The sequence below is a fragment of the Malaclemys terrapin genome, chromosome 3, assembly GCF_027887155.1.
Source record: "Malaclemys terrapin pileata isolate rMalTer1 chromosome 3, rMalTer1.hap1, whole genome shotgun sequence".
NCBI classification, from domain to species: Eukaryota; Metazoa; Chordata; order Testudines; family Emydidae; genus Malaclemys; species Malaclemys terrapin.
This window is the reverse complement of record NC_071507.1, coordinates 168,467,283-168,484,058: the sequence shown is the minus strand read 5'-3', so window position 1 is coordinate 168,484,058 and position 16,776 is coordinate 168,467,283. Positions and strand designations below refer to the sequence as shown.

Below are 16,776 nucleotides of genomic sequence, written 5' to 3'. Positions count from 1 at the left end.
ATGTTGGGGGACAGTTCTAAACGGCAGCTTTATTTTTTTATTTGCAGCAAAATGTAGAGGTCTAAGTGATTGTGAGCCCTGAGAGCAAGGGGTAAGCTGGGGTAGGTGCGACAGCGTGCTGCTGCTGACTGGGAGAGCAGCCTGAGGCAGAAGCCTCCAGCTGCCATGATATTCCAGGCAGGACTGAATCTCCATTACACAAAACTTAAAGAAGATAATGGCCTGGAGTCATTCCCATTTTTGTCCAGGCGCCCCCGACTGACCTCACCAAGGCCAGCCAGGAGCACCCATGTCTGCCCAGACGCCCCCGACTGACCTCACTGAGGCCATCCAGGAGCACCCCCGGGATGACGATGATGGTTACCAGTCATACTGCACCATCTGCCGTCGGCAAGGCAAGAGGATGCTGCTGTGTAGCGCTGCAGCACCGCGTCTGCCAGCAGCATCCAGTAGACCTATGGTGACAGTGAAAAAAGGCGAGAAATGATTTTTTCCTCTTTGCTTTCACAGAGCGGGGGGAGGAGGGAGAGGGAGGCTGACGACATATACCCTGAACCACCCGCCACAATGTTTTTGATCCTTCAGGCATTGGGAGCTCAACCCAGAATTCAAATGGTTTTTGGAGAGTGCGGGAACTGTGGGATAGCTACAGTCATCAGTCACCCTTCCCTCCGTGAGCATCCATTTGATTCTTTGGCTTTCTGGTAAGCTTGTCTCAGCTCCTTAAGTTTCACACAGCACTGTGTTGAGTCCCTGTTGTGGCCTCTGTCCATCATGGCCTTGGAGATTTTTTTCAAATGTTTTGGCAGTTCGTCTTTTGGAACGGAGTTCTGATAGAACAGATTAATCTCCCCATACAGAGATCAGATTCAGTATCTCCCGTATGGTCCATGCTTGAGCTCTTTTTTGATTCTGGCTGTGCTGATGAGCTCTGCATGGTCACCTGTACTGATCAGCGCTCCACACTGGGCAAACAGGAAATGAAATTCAAAAGTTTGCGTGGCTTTTCCTGTCTACCTGGCCAGTGCATCCGAGTTTAGATTGCTGTCCAGAGAGGTCACAATGGTGCACTGTGGGATAGCTCCCAGAGGCCAATACCGTCGAATTATGGCCACACTAACCCTAATTCGAAATGGCAATGTCGATTTCGGCGCTACTCCCCTCATCGGGGAAGAGTACAGAAATCGATTTTAAGAGCCCTTTATGTCGAAGTAAATAGCTTCGTTGTGTGGACGGGTGCAGGGTTAATTTGATTTAACACTGCTAAATTCGAACTAAATTCATAGTGTAGACCAGGTTCCTCACTACTCACCAAAACCAAATCTAAAATGGCATCCCCTCTTGTTGGTTCAGCAACTACTTGGTGAAGGAATCCATCAGCTATTGCATCCAGGAAAATCTGAGCCCTATTATTATTATTACTGGCACTTGTCCTCCAGTCTATATCTGGGAAGTTAAAGTCTCCCATAATCACACAATTCCCATTAGTATTTACTTCATTAAAAACATTAAAGAGGTCTATCCATATCCAGATCAGTTCCCGGTGGTTTGTAGCACACCCCAAACACTATTCAGGGGAGGCTCTAGTAGCTTTCTTCCCCAATGTCATTTTTGCCCAGACAGACTCGGTCTTATCCATTCCATCACTTCTTATTTCTTTACAGTCTATCTCATCATTGATATACAATGCTACTCTACCACCTTTGCCTTTATTTCTGTCTTTCCTAAACAGCACATACCCTTCAATACCTGTACTCAAGTCAGACTACTATTCCACCATGTTTCTGTTAACCCTATAATATCTGGTTTCACTTCCTGCACCAGTAACTCTAGTTCCTCCATTGTGTTACCTAGGCTCCTCACATTGGTGTACAAACAACTTAATTTTTGTTGTTTGGCTTCGCTCACATTCTTTACCCAGTTAGGCACAGTATCACCTAATAGACTGATATCTACACTACCCTTCTTCCTTATGTCCATTCTCCTACCCATGGCTGTATCCTTTCTTACTTCGTTTTCTTCTCTCTCAATGTTAAAATCCGGCGTGGAGATTACCTGGACATCTCCCAACCATCTCCTCCAAATTCCTAGTTTAAAGCTCTCTTAGGGTACGTCTATACTTACCCGCTGGTTCGGCAGTAAGCAATCGATCTTCTGGGATCGATCCCGGAAGTGCTCACCGTCGACGCTGGTACTCCTGCTCTGCGAGAGGAGTATGCGGAGTCGACGGGGGAGCCTGCCTGCCACGTCTGGACCCGCGGTAAGTACCTTTAAGTTCGAAATAAGATACTTTGACTTCAGCTACGTTATTCACGTAGCTGAAGTTGCGCATCTTAGTTCGAACTGGGGGGTTAGTGTGGACCAGCCCTTAATCAGTTGTGCCAGCCTCCATCCTAAAAGTCTATTTCCCTCCCTACTCAGGTGAAGTCCATCCTGAGAGAACAGTCCTCTGTCCATGAATGCCTCCCAGTGGCCATACATCCCAAAGCCCTCCTTATAGCACCACTGCCTGAGCCATCTGTTGATCATCATAATCTTGTCACACCTTTGTTGCCCTTCTCTAGGAACAGGCAGAATCCCACTGAAGATCACCTGAGCCTCGATTTCCTTAAGCGTCTTCCCCAGCCTGGCATAGTCTCCCTTGATTCCAGCGAGAATCTAGTCACATCATTTATTCCCACATGAAGGACAATCAGTGGATTCTTTCCGGCTCCCGTTAGGATCCTCTTCAGTCTCAGGTCCACACCCCATATCTTAGCACCCAGCAGACAGGACACCTTTCTGTTCTCTGGATCAGCTCTGGTTACGGGCCTGTCTATTCTTCTCAGTATGGAGTCCCCAATCATGTAGACCTGCTTTTTCCTGGTGATGGTGCGGTTCTCCAGTCTATCCCCTGTTCCCTCTGGCTGCAAGTCCTCTTGATTCCTATTCCTCTTGCAATCCTCTGCAACCCATCCTGTATCCTTCTGGGGCTCATATTTAGTGTTATCTCCATTGACTCTTCCCCTCTTCCTATAGGACTAGCTGCTCTTCTCTTCTTCCTCTCACCTTCAGTGACCACCTGCTGTGCCCCTTCTTCATTTTCCAACTCCGCAAACCTGTTCCTGAGCTCTATTTCTCCTTCACTAGCCTGTCTTTTCCGCTGCCCGGTTCTCTTAGTCACATGCTTCCACTGTTCACTTTCCTCACCCAGCAGTCTCTGCTCAGAGTTCTTTGATCCTGCTTCCATCTGCAAGTCTGAGCTTTTCCCTTCAGCCTCCTCATGTCTTTGCGCCATCATCTACTCAAACCCCCTTCTAAACTCAACCAGAGTTTCCACCTGGATCTCCAATCCTCGGATCTTTTCTTCCATCAGCTCTATCCGGCAGCACTTCATGCAGACGAAACTCTTTTCAGGTACTCCCTCCAGGATCATGTACATACTGCAGCTTCCACATCCAGTCATCTTCATTGTGTCTTTCACTGCTTGGGTCACTACCATTGCTGCCTCTGTATCTGTCATAGCCTTCCCACCTAAATCCTTCTCATCCAACAGAACTCTCACTCAAACTCCCTGTTTACAGCTCTGTTTGCTGGCTCCTATCCCACTGCAGCTGTCATTTGGCAGTTCATGGCCAAATTCAGGGACTAGCTGCCAGAAGACCCCAGGAAGGAGTTCCTGGCAATCCATGATGAGGGTGGGGTGGTGGCCAGGGCAGCTTTCCAAGTGGCCTCAGATGTGGTGGACTGTGTGGCCCAAACCATGGCTTCGGGCATTTCCAGGAGGCGTGCATCCTGGCTACAGTCATCAGGCCTGTTGGTGGAGGTTCAGCAATCCATCCAGGACCTCCTGTTTGATAGCCTGTCTCTGTTCTCGGAACAGACAGATAATAAATTACATGTCATGAAAGACTCTAGGACCACATTGCGCTCGCTGGGCCTTTACACACTGGTGCCTGCAAGAAAGCAGTTCAAGCAGCAACAGTCACACAGGTTTGGGAGCCAATCCCAACTGAAGACCTTTCACGAGAAGGGCAAGGGCTTCAAGGGCCTCCAAGGCCATCAGCCAGCCACCGCGGCTCACTCAAGCTCTATCTGCAGTCAACTGGGTAGCAAGCAGGCAATTTGAGAGTTCACCCAAGGGCAACCTTCCAGCCTGTATCCAGCACCCCTGTTGTTTTCCAACCATTTGTTCCCCTTCCTCCCTGCCTGGGCCTCTATAATATCAGACCAGTGGGCCCTCATCATGGTAGTAGGGGGATATACCCTCCAGTTTATTTCTATCCCTCCCTCTCAAACTCCCTCCCTGTCCCTCTTTAGGGACCCTTCTCACGAGCATCTGCTTGCTCAGGAGGTACAAGGCCTCCTGCAGGTGGGAACCGTGGAGGAAGTCCCCTTACACCTAAAAGGTTAAGGGTTTTATTCATGCTATTTTAATCCCAAAGGACAAGGTGGGCCTATTCTCAACGTGAATATATGAATATTGTTTTAATACAACACTAGGAATAAAAAAATAGTGGCAGCAGAATTTAGCAACCTACTAAAAACTCTAGCAATCTTTTGTAAAACAAAAACTGCTTATGTACAGAATAATCTACATTCCCCCTGGTTAATAGATGGACCTTATTCTAAATGCTAGATAGAAAAGCTGGTTTAAGCTTGTTCAGCAGGGCTGAAATTCACTTTACTTGTTTAAAGCCTGAGTACTAATCACTGGTGGCTAGAGTTTTATTTGAACCCTGCACCAGGTGAATTTCAATCTCTAGCTGTCCCCAGAAAATATGCTCTTGTAACCGACTGATTCAGACCATCTCCGTGTCACACATGTTGGCTTCTAAAGTTAATTTCCTAATAATTAAAGGGACAATATCAGGTAATTTAATCCCTAAATTTAGGTTCCCTTAGTAGAAATAAATAAAACCTAATATTTATAGGAAACCTTAAGATTTTTAAAAAGAAAGAACACAAACACGGTCGTGTTTTTCTAGGGTATGAGAAATGCAAACTGAAACTGAAACGCGCCTAACCGGGGCTTGCCCCGCTCCCCACGCTGGTTCCCAGTCAGTGTCAGTAGGAAGCAGCTCCAGCCTACAGCGAGAGGAGACTCAGTGAGCAGCAAAGCTGGGGACTGGGCGGAAGGTGGAGGGGCAGACAGGGAAAGGAGCAGAATGGGGACAGAGCTAGAATGGGGGAAGCTAATTGGAAGCGATGCAAACTGTAGGAGGTTGCTGTAACCCCCCCCCCCCCCCCCCATAATGCCGAGGTTCTCACCCACCCCTGCCTAGCTGGTCCAGGCTCTTTCACCCACTTCTCCCACCCGACCGTCACAGTTAACCTATTCTATTCCACCCTCCCCCTCCAAACAACCCCCAAGCAGGGCCAGCTCTGGCTTTTTTGCCGCCCCAAGCAAAAAACACCCGGCCAGCTGGAGCAGCAAGGGGGGAAGGGGAGGAGGAAAACAAACCTGCCCCTGGCTGGAACGGCGAAAGGGGGGGGAAGAGAACAAACCGGCCGGCCGGAGCGGCGAGGAGGTAGGGGAACAAACTGGCCAGCCAGCCAGAGCAGCGAAGGAAAGAAAAAACAAAAAAACAAAAACAAAAATGCCTGCGGGGCGGCAGGAGCATGGGTGCAGGGGCACTCCCGGAGTGTGTACCCCAGCTAGCGGGGGGAGAGAGAGAGAGAAGGAGGGCAGCCAGGGCTTCCTTTTGAGGGGCACTTGCCACACGGCCCCTCCCGCTGCGCCGCTCCGTTCGGCAGGCAGGGAAGGACACGGGCTGCCCTGCCGGGCTTGCTACAGGGCGCTCCCCTCCTCCGCCCCCTACAGGGCGGCGGGAGCAGCAAACCAAAAAGAGAGAACCTGCAGGGGCGGCCAAAGCAGTAAAGCGCAAAAAAAAAAAAAAAAAAAAAAAGATTAGATGAAATGCCACCCTTCGGAATCTGCCGCCCCAAGCATGAGCTTGCTCGGCTGGTGCCTGGAGCCGGCCCTGCCCCCATGCATCTTACTCCAGGTGCTCCCCCTGACTCTCCCCAGTCACCCTACCTTTGGGCTCACCAACCCTCACCCACCCCCGACTCAATTCCCCAGCCCTACTTCTTGCAGGGCCCATCCTGCTGCACCCCAGCCCCAGCAGGGGAGCACCCAGAGAAGGAAATCCATGACTGTGACAGCTGAGAACTGCCCCACACCAAGCTGCGCAAAACCTAGCAGCTGTGATGAAATAACAAGACCTGGGGCCCCTTCATATAGCACAATCCAGGCACGATAGAGACAACACGTGTGTGACACACTATTTCTGTGCAGGACACACACACACACGTCCTGCCCACAGCGGGGTATTGGTGGAGTCTGACCCTCGGTTCCAGCTCCCACGTTTCTACACAGCTCAGTGGTTCTAGCTGGGCTCAGGCTGGCTTTGCACCGGACATGTTTTGCATCCTAGCAGCTGCCAATGACAACACACACCACCATGCAGTGTTTTGTCAGGACTCCGTACTGGGGGGCGATCGCCCTTTCCATCGGTGCAACGCGAAACTTGGCTGCAGCACCAGGGCAGAGTGTGGTCTGACCCCCCCCTCCCCGCACTGCAAATTAAGTTCTAAGGAGAACTGTGAACAACCCCAGAGTCTGGCTGGCAAGTAAGGGTTATTTGGGGCGCTCCATTCCCCCCTCCGGGGAGGGAGGGATGGTTTACGTCAGGCGGAAACAAAGGGTGGGGCAGGAAAAGTGATAAGTAACATTATTCCGTGTGCAAGTGTCTCTTCTTGCTGCTGTGCCGAGCTAGGGTTCCAAGCTGTTGCATTTCCATTCCAGGGGCAGCTACTTCTGCATCAAAGGGTGGAAGAAGCAGCCCGGACTTCTCGGCTGAGTGCAGCTGTTGAACACAAGACAGGAAAGCGCACAAGCTGTGGGGAGAAACTGCAGAGTAACTGAAGCAGACCAGGCAGTAAGTAACATTACTGTTCCTTCTTGTGAGGAGGAGGAGGAAATGGGGATTAGACAGCGTTAAATAACTGCTGGTTTTCTTTAAATGCTGAGAAAACATCCTACTTCTACTTCCAGGAGAGGCTATTGTAAGGGGAACTTCACGCAGCCTGTGAACCACCATATTTAGAGGGCTGTATGTAACTATGTTGGTGGTGGTGGCGGGGATGGTGTTTTTCTTTGTCTTTTTTTGTGGAGAGTTGAGAGTGGAAAGTTTCTGGGGCTTTCTCTTCACACCGTTGTAACTATGCTGACGTTAATGGCCTGATTCTCCACTTCCTTGTATGTTGCCTAGTTATATACAGTAGAATGTCACCAGAGTCAGGAACTGACCCTTCAACCACACATCTCATTTGGAACTGGAAGAAGGTAATCCAGCAGCAGCAGAGCCAAAAAACCCCAAATACACTACAGTCCTGTGTTAAATGTGAACTACTGAACAAAAGGGAAGATTTAAAAAAAAAATTTTTTGACAAGATAAGGAAACTGTTTCTTTGCTGCTTTCATTTAAATTAAGGTGGTTAAAAGCAGCATTTTTCTTCTGCATCATAAAGTTTCAACGCTGTATTAAGTCAATGTTCAGTTGTAAGCTTTTGAAAGAAAAAACATTGTTTTGTTCTGAGTTATGAACATTTCAGAGTTACAAACGTAATTCTGGCATTCTACTGTATATCTGTGGAGAGTGAGTGTAAAATGCTACCAAATTCGAATTCTTAACTCTCTCACTGTTTCAGGATGCAAGGCAATGGGAAGGAAGGGCCAGTGGAGTTGCTCTGGTACAAAGGAGAGCAGAATCAGGCCCTCTGAGAATATAAATAAGCAATATTCCTTTGCTCTCTAGCTAGAAGGCTGCCATCCTCCTTTTCTATTATTTATTATATTGGGGAGCAGGAAGGGAAGGCATCTCTTTTGTAAGCTTTTTACTTATGCTGCTAACAATTCATATGGCTTCCTCTTCTGCCTCCCACCAGAGCTGCCAGTCAAACTGTGTTAAATTAGATACTCTCTGGGCAGTTCTCCCACTGGCCACATTGTCAGGATCTGCTGTGTCCAGCGGTCATGGCAATCTAGACCAATGCGTCAGCAAAATGGACCTGTGCTCATAGATACTTTAAAACAAAAACATAAGAAAATGTTTAAACCATACCATGTGGAGGAAGTTTTAATTAACTTTATGCCTCCAAGCTTAAAAATTCGGGACTATACAATTAATAATAATTGTGATGCTGGGGTGGACAATAAGAAGGTTGTTTCTCTATGTCCTTAATTAGCTTCAGGAATAAAAGACCTTTTCAGAATGTGGTCTAATTCTGTTCAGAAGTTGACCATACAATTTTGTTCACAAGATGATCCTACAAGCCCTTACTCATGCATTTACTAGAACTAGACTATCATTTCATAGAATTATGTTCTGTTTTTGGTGTCTGATATTCCAAATTGCAAGCAAAACATTGCTGGGATTCCCTCCAAGACCTTTTCCACTCAACTTATCCAGAACACTTCAGTTCTGCAAGAACCCTTTTTTATCCAGTTCTCTGGAATCTAAAAACTCAGTCCAAATCAGGACTCATCACCAGGGCCGGTTCTAGGTTTTTTGCCACCCCAAGCAAAAAAAAATTTGGCTGCCCCCCACCCCAGCCCTGGGCTCTTCCCCCGCCCACACCAGTGCCCTCTCCCACCGCACCCCCTGCTGCCCCACCCTGAGCTCCCCCCGCAACATGACCTTCTTGTTCACCACAGCAATCCCCATATACACTTGCAGTTTCTCCTATTTTTATTTCAATTTATTATGAATCTCGCCCCTGCAACCCCATCTTTAGTGCTCCAAATGCACATGGAAGGCATAGGGACTAACCCTCAAAGCTTGTACCCAGAAAGGGATGGGGAGCTAATAAAGAGGGTTCAGGCAGAGGAGCGGGTGTGGGGGTGCTTGGGGGCTCTACACTGGCAGAGAGGCGGCGTGTGATGTACTTGCGGAGGAGGAGAGGTGGTATCAGGAGGGTTGTGGGAGAAGAGGTGCAGGGGAGGGGGGAGGTGTGTGGGAGGAGAGGGCTGGGGGAGGGTACAAGGGAGGTGTGGGTGAAGGGAGAGTACAAGGGGAAGGGGTGCAGCGAAGGAGCAATAGGGGAGGTACAAGTGGAGGGGCTGCGAGCGGGATGGGGGATACAAGGGCTGAGAGGGGCAAGCGCTGACAGCTGCTTCCCCAGCCCCGTCCAGGCAGAGCAGAGAGGACAGACACTAACCCCCAGGTGCCTGAGCCGCAGGGGTCCCCCGGCAGGGCAGTATCCCCCGCTGCCCCGCTCGGAGCCGGGCTCTGCCTCTCCCCGCCCAGGGCAGGCAGCGTGGGGCTGAGGCGGGGGAGGTGCATGGCGGGCTGGGTCCGGGGGCAGGTGGGGGCGGCGGCAGCTCCCTGGCAGTTCGGGCTGCCCAGCCACTCGCCCTATCAGCGCGTGAGCCGGGATCCGTGCCCCCTGCCCAGCCCCCTGCCCAGACCGGCAGCACCCTGCACAGCCCACTCGGGCGGGGAAACGCCGTGCCGCCCTGGGGTGACTCAGAGCAGCAGCGGCAGCAGGACCCCTCCTCCCTCCCTGCATCCTGGGCCCCACTTCCCTCCCTCCCTCCCCGGCTCCTCACACCCAGGCTGGGCTGCAGTTCAGGCTGCCCGGCCGCTGGAGAGCCAGAGCATCATCCCCTGGAGCTGAGCCCCTCTCGCCACCGCAGCCCGGGCTCAGCTACGGGGGATGATGCTCCGGCTCTCCAGTAGCAGGGCAGCCTGAACTGCAGTCCAGCCTGTGTGACTCAGGCTGCCATGAGCGCCATCTGGTGACTGCATCCAGAACTGCAGTGGCAGTTCCAACTCAGCCTGAAAGCCTCAGCTGACAGGGAACATCTTGGTTCAGGTCCGTCTCCTGGCTTTTTGTGGCTCAAGGGAAAAAAAAGGGGGGGGGGGGGCTGGAGTGCCGCCCCTTGGAAAGTGCTGCCCCAAGCACATGCTTGGAGCGCTGGTGTCTAGAGCCAGCCCTGCTCATCACTAACGTTTTTCTATTGGCATTTCAGAAATCTGTGCCTGAGGTGATCAGGCTCAGATGTAGTGGGGCAGGTTAGGGTGCATCACAACTCCAAAGTACATAGTTATAAATCAGATTATATACATATTCTAAAACAGACTAACACTTGCATTATATTCTACATTGTATAACATGCTTTATGATTGACTACTAATTCTGTGAAATAGGCCCTGTATGAATCACAAGCTATCCATGTGCTACAAACTACTCGTAAGCAAAGCTGCAGCTGCAAGCCTATCACGCTTTACTCTTTTTCTATTTCTCTATATACTAGCTACATATTACTTACACGACCCCTTGGGAATTCATGCTTTGTCCATTGTTAACCTGTTTCCCTACTTCTGTTTTTCTTTGTGTATGCAAGACCTACAAACACGAACATCTGTGATGCTGCATGCATAATTAAAACACCTCACAGAAGAGAGAACTCAAAGGAGGGCTGTCTTTTTTTAACTCTGAAAAGTTTATTTATTCTTCATAATATGACTTCATATAGAAAAAGATTTTAAAGTTCTAATTATAATAGGCCAATAGTACATGCTTGCGTGTATCAAAGGTCCATTTATGTAAACATATAATAAAGAAGAATATTTATAACATTATTGATTTTCTTTTTTTCCTAGACAAAATAATAGTGTGTACATACGTACTATAGATATAGGGCGCAATTTGCATTGAGGCCACTATGGTGGGTTGGGTCACAGAGACCTCCCTGGGACTGCTACCTGATGTGCTCAGACTACCTTTGAGCCCATTTTCCCTGGCAGTTTGGGACTTCAGTACCCTGTCTTGTTGAGGCAGACATGCTAGCCTGCTGCAAACACAGACCCAGGTCTGAACCATGTCCCCCAAAAGCTGCAAGCTTAACTGAAAACAGCTTAAGAAGTGCTCCTGTCTCTAGCACCCAGATACCCAGTTCCCAATGGGATCCAAACCCTAAATAAATCCGTTTTACTCTGTATAAAGCTTATACAGGGTAAACGCCTAAATTGTTCATGCTCTATAACACTGATAGAGAGATATGCACAGCTCTTTGCTTCCCCAGGAATTACTTACTTGCTCTGGGTTAATTAATAAGCAAAAAGTGATTTTATTAAATATAAAAAGTAGGATTTAAGTGGTTCCAACTAATAACAGACAGAACAAATTAAATTACCAAGCAAAATAAAACAAAAACATGCAAGGCTAAGCCTAATACAGTAGGAAACTAAATGCAGGTAAATCTCACTCTCAGAGATGTTCCAATAAGCTTCTTTCACAGACAAGACTCCTTCCTAGTCTGGGTCCAGCAATCACTCACACCCCCATAGTTACTTTATTCCAGTTTCTTTCAGGCATCTCTTGGGGTGGAGAGGCTATCTCTTGAGCCAGCTGAAGACAAAATGGAGGGGTTTCCAGGACCTTATATTGTCTTTCTCTTGTGGGTGGAAACCCCTTTGTTCTCCTGTGTAAAATCCTCTCAACAAGAAGGAGTTTGCAGTCACCTAGTTAATGATTCAGCTTTTTGCAGGCTGACACCATTGTTTACATGTTAGTTTGAACGTTCGCAGGAAAGCTCAGATGTGGAATGGCATCTCCCAAAGTCCATTGTCAGTTAAGTGTTTCTTGATTGGGCACTTACTGAAAATAGTTCTTTCTCAAGAAGCTGACCAAATGCTTTACTAAGGCTATTTAGACTCAAACAAGTACATAGCCAATATTCATAACTTCGAATACAAAAATGATACACACATACAGAGAGCGTAATCATAACCAGCAAACTACAACCTTCCCATTGACACCCCACTTTGCCTCCTCTGTACAGCACCTGGTGCAACCATAGGACCCTGGTTGCAACAATGATCTATACGGTCACAGTTCACATCAATAACACCACAGCCATGTTATTCTGTTCCAACAATTCAGGGCTCCTTTATACTTCCAGGCAGTGTAAAGTGGCCTTAGCGTAAATGAGAATCAGGCTCATAGTGGCTGGTTTGTTGCAGTTTTGATCTATACCCTGTAAACTGGGTTTGTACATTTGATTCCTAAAAATTCGTAGGGTACGTCTACTGTGTTTTAAAACCAATGGCAGCGAGTCTCAGAGTCCAAGTCTACATACTCAGGCTCACGCTATGGTACTAAACAGCACTGTAGACGTCGTGGCTCAGGCTCTCAAATTCACCTCCTCCCTGGATTTCAGAATACAAGCTCGAGCCTGAACATCTACACAGCTGTTTTTAGTGTTGTAGCACGAGACTGAGTCTGTAGCACAATGGCACAAGACCGAGTGTGTAGATTGGGGCTCGAGACTCACTGTGTAGACATATCTAGAGGGCTCTACAGGTGAAAAATGAAGGTTCAGTGATGCTTAAATACGCTGCTAAAGAATTGTAAGCCTCAGTTGTGGTTGTATTTTTTCTCCCTTTAGCACTGGCCCCCTTCGTTTATGTCCACAGGAGTTGTTTCTATTCACACCTGGAATGTTAACTTTGTTTTATGACCAATGATTTTTACTTCTAACAATTTTCAAGTGTTCTGTGAGGAAAGGTGGGAGGAATGCTATTGGCATATAAGTTGGTGAAAGATTGTTTTAAAGATGTGTTGTCAGTAGCATTAGCAAAACACTTCAGTCAGATGGACTTGAGGAATGCTTTATAAAGGCAAAGGAAGACTTGAAGATAAAGAATAGCATATATTCTACGTATGTAGAAGTAACAGGAAGGAAAGAAAAACCAGTAAGGAAAAAGACCAGGAAAAAGTATTGTATTTTTATATAACTTGGGAACAAAAAGTAAAGGTTTTGTGACTGTAACATCCATTGACACTAATCGTTCTGCCAGCAAGTAAATAAGGAGTTTCCCTCTCTCATCTTCTCATTTATATACCCAGTAGAGATCTTGAAGGCTAATTATCAGCCTTGAGTAGGTTTTTTATGTCAGTTCTAAATTGTTTGGAAATATCAGTGGAAAGAGAAACAAACTCTAAACTGTAGTGAAACTAGTGAGCTTTCATAAATGGGGTGTGTGTGTGTGTGTGTGTGTGTGTGTATAAAATACACGCACATAGCCATTCTCTTCAAGTCTCTTCTATCTTTTTTTTTTTTTTTTAATTGCAGGTGGGTTTCTGCTCCGCGTAACAGCAAAGTCTCAGTAGCCTTAATATAGACCAACGTGTGGGTGATACGCTTCAGACTCTCTCCAAATATTTTGAATTCTAGAAGAAGAAATGAATCTTGCATATGCTGGTGAAACCTTGAGTATCATATTTGACTGGGACTATGTTCTGTGGGAAGTTCGTTTGAAGTTAGTAACAGCTGGATTTTTCATCTACCTGGGTGTATTTCTTCTAGCTCACTGGCTGGCCTCATGGATCAGTGCCAGTTATCGCACTTTGTCAGGAAAGGACAAAGTCTTCTCGAATATAGCTATCACTCGTGGCCTGCTTGGGATTCAGAGTTGTGTAGCTGGGTTGTGGGCCTTGCTCATAGATCCAGTTTTTCAAGCTGACAAAGTGTATTCACAACAAAAGTGGAGTTGGTTTCATTGCTTAATAGCCTCTGGCTTCATCTTGTTTGAAAATGTAGTTGTTCATGTGTCTAATATTGTTTTCAGGACATGTGATGTGTTCTTGGTAGTTCATCATTTATTTGCCTTTGGTGGGCTTCTTGGTCTGATAATTAACATAAAGTCTGGACACTATCTACCCTTGATGGGATTGCTGCTTGAGATGAGCACTCCTTCAATCTGCATGTACTGGCTTCTTCTAAGGGTAAGAACTTGCTGTATTAATTTTTGGTGATAGAAGTTTCCATTATAAAACTCCCATTGCCTCCCCCTCAAAAAAAAAAAAAAAGAAAAAAATCTGCAAAGAAATATTGGCCTTCAAATTGGGAGATTAGTTCTGGGATTAGGAAAGAATTTTTCTTCCAAACTTGAAGTCCTGGGAATCCTTAATTATAACACCCTAAAATACTTGTTCAATTATATATATATATATATATATATATATATATATATATATATATATATATATATATATATATATTAATTACCCATTTTGTGGCAAAGAAACGAAAAGGGAAGATTTTAAAAATTACTTTACAGACTCACTAGTTGGGATCTAGTGCACAGGACTAAAGATTAAGTGACTAAACTCTATTTTTTAAAGATTTTTTTTTTTAACAGAGTGAAAATAGTAACATGAGAATGTTGGAGCTGATGAGCCAGTCTTAATATAAACCATTACATTTCTCCTGAAGACTAAAGGCGTGCACATGTGTGCTCACATATGAGTGTGTATGTATATTCTGTGGATGCACAGACGGAGAACAGCCTTGAAGAGATCTGCCATGCTCGTAGGGAGAAAAGAAATCAGCCCTGCTTCTGAAACCGCAATCAGTTCCCAGCAATAAGTTTAGTAGTTTAAGATAAAATTATAAAATATCTGGACTCTTTAGAATTACAGCCACAAGCCCTGGCAGGATCACTGCAGTGGTTTTAATGAGCCCTTAAGCATGGAGGTCCTGTCTGTGCATATAGATCCTAGAGCAGTCAGAGAGTCATGGTTTGCCATGGGTGGTGTTGGCCAAAACTTCCCGGATCTTGTTACCCCCTCTCCACTTTTGTGAGAGGTGCTTTGTTTTGATTGTCTTCCTCCATCCAACAGGTGGCTGCATCTAAGTGAAGCTGTATGCATATAGTTTGCAAAGTGGTTTAGAATTCTGCTGGACAAAAATTCTATATAAATGTGCAATCTCTTAGCACTCGAGGAATATGATTGAGAGAATGTTTGTATGGCAGTTTACACAACAGACAAGTTAATATATATCTAATTTCTATGTAATATAGATCTTATTTCTAGAAAATGCTGACTGCTTTATCTCGAAGGTGCAATCTCATTTCTCTTTCTTTGTTGTTTTCTCTTCAGACTGGCTATGCTAATACCCTTTTATGGAAGGCAAACCAATGGGTACTGATCCATATGCAACACTGCCGCATGGTCCTTATTTATCACATGTGGTGGGTGTGTATTTCCAATTGGAATGATGTAGTAGAAAATCTGGGACTTCCACATTTTATCGTCTTTTTCATGGGGTTAAGTACACTTACATTAATACTTAATCCATACTGGATTTACAGATCAACTCAGCGGCTCTTTGGTCCAGTTGACTGGAATTTTTCATTTTTCACTGCTGTTTTTGGATCCTCTGGAAAATTAAATAGTGAAACATTTGAAAAGAAGAGGATATAGTGTTGCAACAGCTATTGGGATAATAGTAAAGTGTGTCCAGAAGAATATGGTGCAGGTTTACTACCGAATCTATGAAAATAGAATTGCTTACAAGAAGTCTATGAATATATTGATCCCTTTGTAGATTGCTATTAGTGTACTATACTCATTTATCAAAAGTGTTTTTTAAAATTGTTGTTGTATATATTTTAAATAGACACACACAAAATCTATCTTTAACTCAGTCAGGGTTCATGTCAGTAACTTCAGTCTGGGAGCATAATGTAATAACATCTCATTTTTGGGGAAAAGGCAAGTTAATGATAGGCAAGGGAGGCATTGTTTGATTTGTAAAAATCTACAGAATCGTAATTTCAATGGTGTCCCCCTCTGCAGTGTGGCAGGGTGGGTCTCATTGGCACCCCGTCATCCCATCTCCAGGTCTCCTGTTAGTGAAATTCTGATGATATAACTTGTCAGAAATTGGTCAAGCTAGGTATTATTCAAAAGCCCTTTCTCCCATGAACACAGTGGTACGAAGCCTGACAACCCCAAAAAATTATGTGGATATGTATTTGAGGAAATAATGAAATATCACCTTTTTAAATTATTCTTGAATACAGAAGTGCATTGTTTACATAAAAACACATTGACCTTTGGTAATTCCAGGGAGTTTAGTTTTGACATGTAGGACTGAAAACATTTATTCATCAAAGTCATCATCAGTGTGTCATCTCCATCTAGGGCTCCACTGCTAGACACGTTGTCACATTGATCCTCATCTGTCACACTCACACATCGCTGTATAAGGCAGATGGCTAGCCAGACATTTTCAAAACGGTGTGCATCTGGTCTTTGGACATGATATTTTGAATAGCGGAAAGATTGATTTGGGAGCACATGGTATTTTCTGCATAATTGGTGTGATCAGTCTATCCTCCAAGGGTACGTCTTCACTACCCGCTGGATTGGTGGGTATCACTCAATCTATCGGGGATCGATTTATCGTGTCTTGTCTAGACGTGATAAATCAATCCCCGAACGCGTTCCCTGTCAACTCTGGAACTCCACCAGCGCAAGAGGCGGAAGCGGAGTCAACGGGGGAGCCGCGGCCATCAATCCTGCGCCGTGAGGACGGGAAGTAAGTCGATCTAATTTACGTCAACTTCAGCTACGCTATTCTCGTAGCTGAAGTTGCGATCGATTCCTCCCCGCCCCCCCCGGGTAGACCAGCCTCAAGACCCATCTGTCCCCGGTGGGGGAGGGTAGTTTTGGATGTACTCGATCCTCCCAGAGCTATTCCATTGCTTGATAGCAGATATAAATGCATTTCTTGTGAATGGCAATTTTTCTCTGTTTGTCTGCTGCTTGGAAAACATCCACCTATGTAGCTCTGCAAGTGTCGTAATGTTGGTCTTCAAATGGTAAACTCAGCATATGAACACCTCTAGTGCATTTATGACCTCATCAGTGACTCAGTCAGTCATTCTGAGCCCCTTCAGAGCAAGGAGAGAGTCTCTGGAGGCTGAATGAAAT

At 46.1% G+C, this 16,776-nt stretch overlaps 1 protein-coding gene across 1 annotated transcript; it reads left to right on the top strand.

The window, feature by feature from the left end:
- Positions 1 to 6,750: 6,750 nt before the first annotated feature.
- LOC128834688 (protein CLN8-like) lies at positions 6,751 to 15,290 on the top strand. The gene is made up of 3 exons (XM_054023690.1): positions 6,751 to 6,923; positions 13,127 to 13,779; positions 14,938 to 15,290. Exons 2-3 carry the CDS (start codon positions 13,237 to 13,239, stop codon positions 15,259 to 15,261), a joined length of 867 nt encoding a protein of 288 aa, XP_053879665.1. The 5' UTR covers positions 6,751 to 6,923; positions 13,127 to 13,236; the 3' UTR covers positions 15,262 to 15,290.
- Positions 15,291 to 16,776: the final 1,486 nt, after the last annotated feature.

Coding starts and splice junctions, on each gene's coding strand:
- LOC128834688 (XM_054023690.1), top strand. CDS start 13,237: ATGAATCTTGCATATGCTGGTGAAACCTTGAGTATCATATTTGACTGG. Junction 13,780..14,937: donor TGTACTGGCTTCTTCTAAGG/GTAAGAACTTGC, acceptor TTTTCTCTTCAG/ACTGGCTATGCTAATACCCT.